This window comes from Danio rerio, chromosome 10 (genome assembly GCF_052040795.2).
Source record: "Danio rerio strain M-AB ecotype USA chromosome 10, GRCz13ab, whole genome shotgun sequence".
Lineage (NCBI taxonomy): Eukaryota > Metazoa > Chordata > Actinopteri > Cypriniformes > Danionidae > Danio > Danio rerio.
The window spans coordinates 35,930,336-35,938,893 of NC_141030.1; the positions used below are offsets into that span (position 1 = coordinate 35,930,336).

The 8,558-nt window shown below is 37.6% G+C and overlaps 1 protein-coding gene across 1 annotated transcript in view; it reads left to right on the forward strand.

The window, feature by feature from the left end:
- The window catches only part of lhfpl6 (LHFPL tetraspan subfamily member 6), a 244,718-nt gene extending 236,370 nt beyond the window's left edge, over positions 1-8,348 (forward strand). Inside the window, exon 4 of the mRNA XM_087269397.1 lies at positions 8,220-8,348. Coding sequence (XP_087125523.1) covers positions 8,220-8,322 — 103 coding nt within the window. The 3' untranslated portion in view covers positions 8,323-8,348. The remainder of the gene's footprint in view (positions 1-8,219) is intronic.
- The last annotated feature ends 210 nt before the right edge of the window (positions 8,349-8,558 follow it).

The following is an 8,558-nucleotide window of genomic DNA, read 5'->3' on the forward strand; positions in this document are numbered from 1 at the left end:
CATCTGCTCTACATTTTCCAGAAACTCATTAAGCGTGTTGTGTCAGTGCTGAATGGTTTCAATAATCCGGGGCAGGTGGTTACGACTCTACCGAGGCCCTCGAGTGTCTAGTCAACCCCAGTGCATGAACCGTAGGTCTTAAAGTCAAGCCTCTTCGCCATTCCCTGGCTTTCCTTTCAGGTCAGAATTTGGGCATATGCACCCGGGAGCTGAAACACAACCCTGGCCACCCTACGAGCTTCATGTTAAAGGTCATAGACATCAAGGCCACCCTATGACCCAAACATTGACCCCTGGGATGACTTTGCTCTACTTTGTGTCTTTGTCACCAAAGAGCAGCACTGATTCGCTTCACTTCGGTCCATGCTGGTAAAATAGGTCTCACTGTCCCGAGAAATCATCTCGCTAAAGTACCACTGACCCTCACCCTCCTGGGGCTCACAGGAGCTTTGAAGCCCTTGGGGCCCGGCTCCTAAGCTATATTTTAGTGCAGGGGAATGAGATGGGTCAGGTGCCTGTGGAGACCTGTTGAGTCATTCTTATCTCTATACCAGACTCCGCGGATTAAATCTAAGGAGCCACTTTCTTCATGTTTAACCGAGTCTTAGAAAAGCAAGATGAGTTTGTCAAATACCTTGCTTTTTCCATTATAATGGTGCATTCTTAGACAGGCGGACTGGACAGTTGATCATTAATCCACAGACTTGGTGATATTGTGTGTTGTTTACCTTACTACAACTATGATAGTTTAAAAAAAACACTGTTCTGTGCTTATATTTTATGTAACTTTTAAAAAGAATATTTTAGTTGTAATTTTTTTTATTTTACATTTTGTTACCAGGAATGATTCCTAGGCACTTATATACAGTGTTGGTACTCTCTTCGGTCTTTGATGGAAAAATTAAAAACTAAAAAACGTAAATACAGAACATATAATTGCACATAGATTTCAAGAGTTCCCACTTAGATATGCTTAGGGTTTATAGCAGGTTTGCTGTCCCGGAGAAGAACCCTGAGCTTGGAGATACTTCAGCCCAAGGCACCCGCCCGGTCAATAAGCATATAAGGGGATCCGAGATCAGGTAGGTCTCGAGAGCTCCCTTTTAGAAAAGGGAGGAAAAGAAGGAGATGGGGTGGAAGGGGGGATTCTTCCAAATTAAAGATAGAGCAGTAGGGAGAAAACCATCCATTTATAGTAAGCTTGGATCACTCTGATTTGATTATTACTGATTACAAATGAGAAGGCAGTCATGTTCAATCCTATCACATGCTCCTCTTGAAATTAGTTTATGAAACTTCACTTATAACCGTTTAAAGTTACGTTTGAATCATCCACAACAGATTTTTTTTTGAAAAGTTTTGTGTACAATTAAAAACAGTCAAAATCATCAATTCAAACTTTAAAAATCTGTAATATGCATGCCAGGACAGTGGATGACCTGTCAAATTGTAAAAAACAAAGTATATATACAATCAAAAGTAGTTTAAGGAAGAGAGTATAGCAACATTTAGAAAAAAAATTATAATTTTGCAACACATTTCTGTGCCCCCAAAATTCACAAACACAAACGAATAGACAAAAACCTTAAAAGGTTATCTATTTTAGTTGAAAACAGTGTAGTGTAAATGTGAATCATGGTTAAAAAAAAGACATAAAAGCAAAGGGTTGCAATTGTTTGTTTTTGACAACACTATTGGTTGTATTTAAAGAGCCCCTATTTTGTGTTTTTGAAAATTACCATCCATGCAGTGTGTAACACAGTTCTAAGTTAATGGAAACATCCAGCAGAGATTTAGGGTGCTTTCACACCTACACTTTTGTTTCGGAACGTATCTCGTTTGCCCAGTTAGCGCGGTTCGATTGGCATATGTGAACAGGGCAATTGCGCTCTGTTCCGCGCCAAAGTAATCGCTCCGAGATCGCTTGAATGAGGTGGTCTCGGCTCGATTAAAACGAACCCTGGAGCGGTTCGATTGCAGTGAGAAAGCGATCCTATCCGAGCGCGGTTATATTACAGTGTTTTTTGGATATGTAATAGGCTTACGGCTATATGAAGAGAGAATTATAAGTAGGGCGGGAAGTTTCGCGAGTCTCCGGATGCCCGCAAACGAGTGATGATCTCCTGGTACTCTCGCGTCTCTCTCCCGGTCCTCAAATAGGCATCGTCGCGCACCCTTCTCACCCCTCCCCACCGTGTCTCTCCTCAGACACGTCAAGCGCGCACCCTGTCAATCACAACCAAACCACCTCTCCTAACAGCTGAGCGGGACGCTGCAAAATAAACCCTGACACTGACCAATGTAAGGAGAGTTTACTCGCACGTGACTTGTTTTAGCTCTTTTGGTCCGATTAGAAACTTTGCAGTGTGAAAGCGAACCGCTCCAAGAGCAAAGAGCAACAATGTAACAATTTTAATCTCTGTTTCGGAACAACTTAATCGATTCACAGGTGTGAAAGCACCCTTAAATCTGAAAGTGCACCATGCATCGTGTATAAAGCTATTGATTCTATTTTGTCGACTAAGAGTCAAATGAATGATTTGTTCTTTGTGCAGATCTTTTGCCTGCATGCGTCGAAGTCAATACGAGACATCGCCAAATATTAACTGCCGGATCCGGTAAAACATGCCTTTCACTTCAGACACTAGTGCGAGGGATCATGAGATTGATCATGACGTGAAGATTACTATCACTGAGAGATGGTCAGAGATGCGGCTGTGAGGAATAAAGGGAGTAAAGTTAATTTTCACAACCAACCATGTGCTGTGTTTTTTCCTGTTATTCTTCTGATGATTGATACAATAGCCTACCCTGCCGGTTGTTTTTTATTAAAGGATAAGCAAAGACAACTAATGTGCTGAAGTGTACTAATGGAGCAGTTTCTTCTTCCTCTAGATCCTGTAACATTTTTGTCCTTCCTACACAACGTGAAGTCTGATTATAATGGTTGCCTTGTTTTCTGCTGTTTGTATGTTTGTTTTTAAATGTGTTGTAACTTGTAATGACTCCATGTGGCTTGTATTCATAAATCTATTATAGACCAGTGCTTGTAATGTATCTTTCAGGTTAAATCTATATGGGCTATTTCACATAACACACCCAAAACCACATTAAAAACGCCATCAGCTGTTCCTTATACACGGTCAATTTTCTAAATAGTTAAAATTTGCCACTGTTCGGATCAGAACTAAATGGGCTTTGTTGTTATTACTTTTGGTTCTGGTTAATAATAGAGGAATTAGCTGGTGTTTAATTGCTTCAATGCATTCCTGCATTGGGCTCTCACATATACTCTGTGTTCTGAGTCCTTCTTAACTGTGCTGGGTGCTTCTCTCAATCTCAGTCTGAACACAGTCGACCAATCACACCAGACTGGGTCATTGGACCAATCAGCAAAGATTAGCATCATGCACAGAAGGGGTCTGGGAACAAATGAACCACTCAGGAAATCATATGGGAGACGTTGGGATAATTAGGTAAAAATAAATGCATAGTATAAGACAATTGAAGTGTTTTTTGACCTTGCATGCATATCAGCCTGTTGTTGGAAATGGAACCAAAATATGACCTTTCATAATGCAAAACAGGGGCTCTTTAAGGATGGGTTTAGGTCAGTGGTTCACTAGGTGATCTGTATGCTAAGGCCCACCTTCTTGTGGGAATGTAAAAAAGGATGTGTAAATGAAAGGTATAACAGAATCTACCCTATTCATTGGCATTTCAATTGGATTTGTCATCTGAAACGTGCAACGAAATGTACCAAGAGCAATGTATTTCATGTTGTGGAAGCATTTCCAATGAAACTGGTTTGAATTTTTTAGGATAAGACCTGAACTGATCTTTCTGACTTGGAACCTGTGGTGGAAAAGCATAGAGCGACTCGAATATTGCGATGAGCCCGAACCTCACACACGATCCCTGTCCGTGGCAAAGTGTTAGCAGAGGGCCAGAGATTGCATTGAATTACTCAAGAGGGCTGTGAGTCCTGAGGCTGTTAGGCTTCGTTTTGTGCTTTTCTGCAATTCATAACAAAATGTGTAAGTGATCAATTGAGGCAAAGTGGCCTTACAATTGCCATTTAGAGGCGATTGCTTTTAAACAAAACGGCGGCACTTCAGGGAATTTCACTCAGAACATTTGAAACATATTTGAGAGCTTCTTACGGTAGAGAAGCAAAAAGATCACAGCTTGAGATGCTTTTTTTTTTAGTTTAGCTCCAGCTCAGAATGTCATATTTTACACTTACGTTTCCCATTACAGCCAAATAAGACATTTGCTGTCCACCTCTAAACCCAATTTAATCTGAAACAAAAGACAAACTGTCCGGAAAAGAATCCGTGGCTGCATATTACGAAACGTTCCACGTGTCTCGTATTTTTTTTTTCTCCAAAAAGGCAGGCATTCATGCTTTGGTACGACCTCAAGATGAAGCCTCTTTGTTCTCACTTAGCTTTACACAAATCTTCCTCATCATCAAGCTCCTTCAACTCTCTCTCTCTCTCCCTCAGCCTGCTAATCATTGACAGAAAGCTGAAATAAATCACCAAAGCAAGAATGCACCACTATGAAACCATAGTGTTCTTTGATGGGGTAGATAGGGGCATTGAATTTCAAAACCATGCCAGTTTTGAATTTTTATAGAAGTAGATTGGATTCATTTCTAAATTATATTGCGGATTTTTGCATGAGCGTGTAACCATTGAGAGAATGCTTAGATGATGAAGGCCCGCATGAATAAAATGACAATGCTCTGTATGAAACCACAAATGGGATGATTTTTAATTGTTTGCATTTGTTTTTTATTTAATATATGAGGCAAATAAAAGATGTCCAATTTTGATGTCTTTCTCACTATAATTCACATGTGATCTTAAACACATTGGGCTCTATTTTAACAATCTAGGTGCAGTCTAAAGTGCATGGCGCAAAAGTATTAAGGTCGTGTCTGAATGCACGTTTGCTATTTTAAGGATGAAAAAATAGGCTCTGCGCCCTGGTCTAACAGGGTTGTGCTTATTCTCTTAATGGGTTATTGGGTGTGTTTTGAGCATAACGTGCATTAAACCAATCAGAGTCTCATCTCCCATTCCCTTTAAGAGTCAGTTGCACCACGCCAAGGTGCATTTGCTTTTTACATGGCGGACTTACTGTAAGCGAAATAACTAAACGAGAAAACTAGCGAGAAAACAAGCGTGATGATTAAGAATGAGCTTCCTCCATTCAGCCTCTTTACTTTCTCTTTCCTGTTTACTCCTTTACTAATGTGGATAAGGAAACGGTGCACTCCACTAAACACATCCATTAGCCTACATATTTAATGTTGCTTGTTAAGCGCAAAGATTTGTTTCAAAACTATTTCTAAATTCAGTTCTAATTTGCAGCAAACGAACAAATGAACAACATTAACAAAGTGTGGTCAAAAAAGTTAGATCAAAACACACATCCATTTCTTATTCCCCATATGGTGATGCATACATCTCCAAACCCGACAGTTGGACAAGTCTAAACTTGTTTTTATTAAAACAAATATAAATATGCATATAAAAAATAATACTGATAATAATAATAATAATAATAATAATAATAATAATAACAATAAACAAATGCAAAGTCATAAATGAACTGAATAAATGCATGGAGGGATGAAGAAGGCATAGAGGTTGTGGTTTTTATATTTATGTGTAAAATAATAAATTTAAATACTTAATAATAATAAATTATTTACAAGTATTTAAATAATAATAAATACTTGATTTTTATCGTTATAATAAAGATATATGTGTATTGCTGTACATCCTGTGTATTAAGCAATGTATAAGTGTTTAAACCCACATACGAGCTTAACACACTATGAGCTGGTCTTTAGACCAGCTTTCAGTTGGTCAATGGTGCTATTTCAGTTCCACAAAATAGCAATGCGCCAAAAATGCGCCTTAAACCTCTGTTTTAGTCCAGCATGCCCATGAGACCACAAAGTGGCACAAATAGATTTGCTATTTAAACAACATGATGCAAAAAATAAAAATTAAAGTTGAACTGGTCTGAAAATAGCAATATATAAAGCTTATTAACCCTTTTTTGATGCTTGAATACCATTTATTTCTTTACCCTGATATTACTTATTTATATATTTTCAATCAAACTGTATGCCAAATGGCTTTTTGTGTGTGTGTGTGTGTGTGTGTGTGTGTAAGGACTTTTTTTCAGGGAGAAATGGTCGCACTGGAGCGATGATTTAAAGCAGTGTCACAACAATTTAAAGTGGAAACCCACTACACCAGAACACACACACCCAAACATTATTTTATTATTCCTGTGACCTACTCCAACCTGCCCGTTTCCCTTATAAACTTCACCTCTCATGGAAAACCTTCCAGCAGCACTTTTCACCACCACTGCTAGCATTCCACATCCCCAGACATGCTTCCTGACTCCATTTCACACGTGCGCACATACTTTTCCCCTTATTTTGTTTTAAATGTTCTTGACGTTGGATTATGACACAAATCTTGCTCTTAACTTGTTCATAATCACTCAAAAACCACTCACTGACAAGTACACCATCAGTCAGGAGAGGCTGTACAATAAAACTCAAAATATGAGAACACCATTTAGGAACTAAACTGATTTCATAAAGTTTGAATGAACGATTAGTTACAGGACAATTATGGATGATAACAGCTTTCAGAGCCTAACAGTGGGTGCAGAAGGCCCCTAATGGCCCATATATATCAGCTGATAACCACTGATAACGCCCATTCAATTGAGTGATAACATTCGAGTTGGCTGAATTTGCTGCTCATGTTTGTATTGAGGCAACAAATACATGTAAAGTGATTTATGCATTGAGTCATATCACTTTTCTGTGATTATAAACAGGCATATAAAAACGTTTCCGCAGAACACTTAACATATCTACTATTAAGATATCAGAGAACAATTTAACAGGATTTAAAATTTAACAATTTAATGCACTCTATGGCACCTCTAAGACTGCAAAATGAACTGAAGCAAAACAGGGACCATCAAAATAATGTTAATATGAACCCAACTTACAAAGACATTCTGGGCACAAGTGTTTTAAATTTGATTTAAAAATAAATAAAGAGCTTTCCGCCTTTATCTAATTGCCCAGTGTTGTCGTCATTCCATTTTCACTATGTGGTCTGAAGTCTTTGAACATTTATTTTGATTTTATGGAAATCTGTGGAATGAATTAAGCTTATGACGAACAGATTTTTCAGTGTATTTCAAAACACAATGCTGATTTGAAGTCAGGCTTTTTTGTTAGAAAAGCAGCTATTAAGTCAATTTTTCTGGTATCTTGTTGTGCAAAACAATTGGTTTGAATGGCATCGCCATACAATTGGCTCTTTTATAGTAACTGTAATTATCTTAACAACGTAATTCAATGAGGCTTTTTATCACTTTCAGCTTCTATTAAAAGTGACTATTTTATTGATTCATATTGAAAGCATTAAAGATGCATAGAGCACACATTTTCCTTTTTATATGTATATTTATCACAGCTTCACAACTTCCAAGAGAAAAAAATGAATACTTGTGTATGAACTCGAAAGGATGCTTGGTTGTTTTAACTGAATGCTGGGTAAAATATGAACTAGGCCAAAGTTGGGTTAATTTTCTTGAATTAAATTTGAATACTTTTATGATTCAAGTTTTTAATTTCTTCAATATTTTAACAGTACCATTAGTTTACACATTTTCACATCCTTTTCACATTCCCTTTCTCCTCCCCTCTTTAATAGCGGCAGATTCAGTAATTAGATGTTGCTAACATAAATCCAATAAACACAGATAAATAATATAAAAAATTATACATGTAAAACTCAATAAATTAATCAGTAAATATAAATAAAAAGTCAATTAATTAAGAAAGCACACATACAAAAAATAAAATAGTAATAAATAATGTATAGACGCAGTGTCCAAAAACATGCTGTACAGGTGAATTGGGTAGGCTAAATTGTTCGTAGTGTATGTGTGTGAATGAGTAGGAATGGATGTTTTCCTAGTGATGGGTTGCGGCTGGAAGGGCGTAAAAGGACGTAAAAAAAAAAAAAAAGTGCTGGATAAGTTCATTCCGCTATGGCGACCCCAGAATAATAAAGAGGACTTGTGAATGAACGTCGCCTCGTGGTTCCATCCCAAAGAGGGAAAAAATCACTTTCGCGAACGCTCACGCTCAATCTGCCCAGTTGGTGGAATGAACTCCCTAACTGCATCAGAACAGCAGAGTCACTCGCTATTTTCAAGAAACGACTAAAAACTCAACAATTTAGTCTCCACTTCACTTCCTAATCTGCAATTGCCTCTTTGAATATCACACTAATTGTACAAAAAAAAAAAAAAAAAAAAAAAAACTACTAACACTTCCCTTCTTAGACTTTACAGACCTGAAACTTGCCTTTAGTACTTATTCATTGTTGCTCTTAGTTTTGTAAATTGCTTCCTTGTCCTCATTTGTAAGTCGCTTTGGATAAAAGCGTCTGCTAAATGACTAAATGTAAATGTAAATGTAAATGTAAATGACTAAG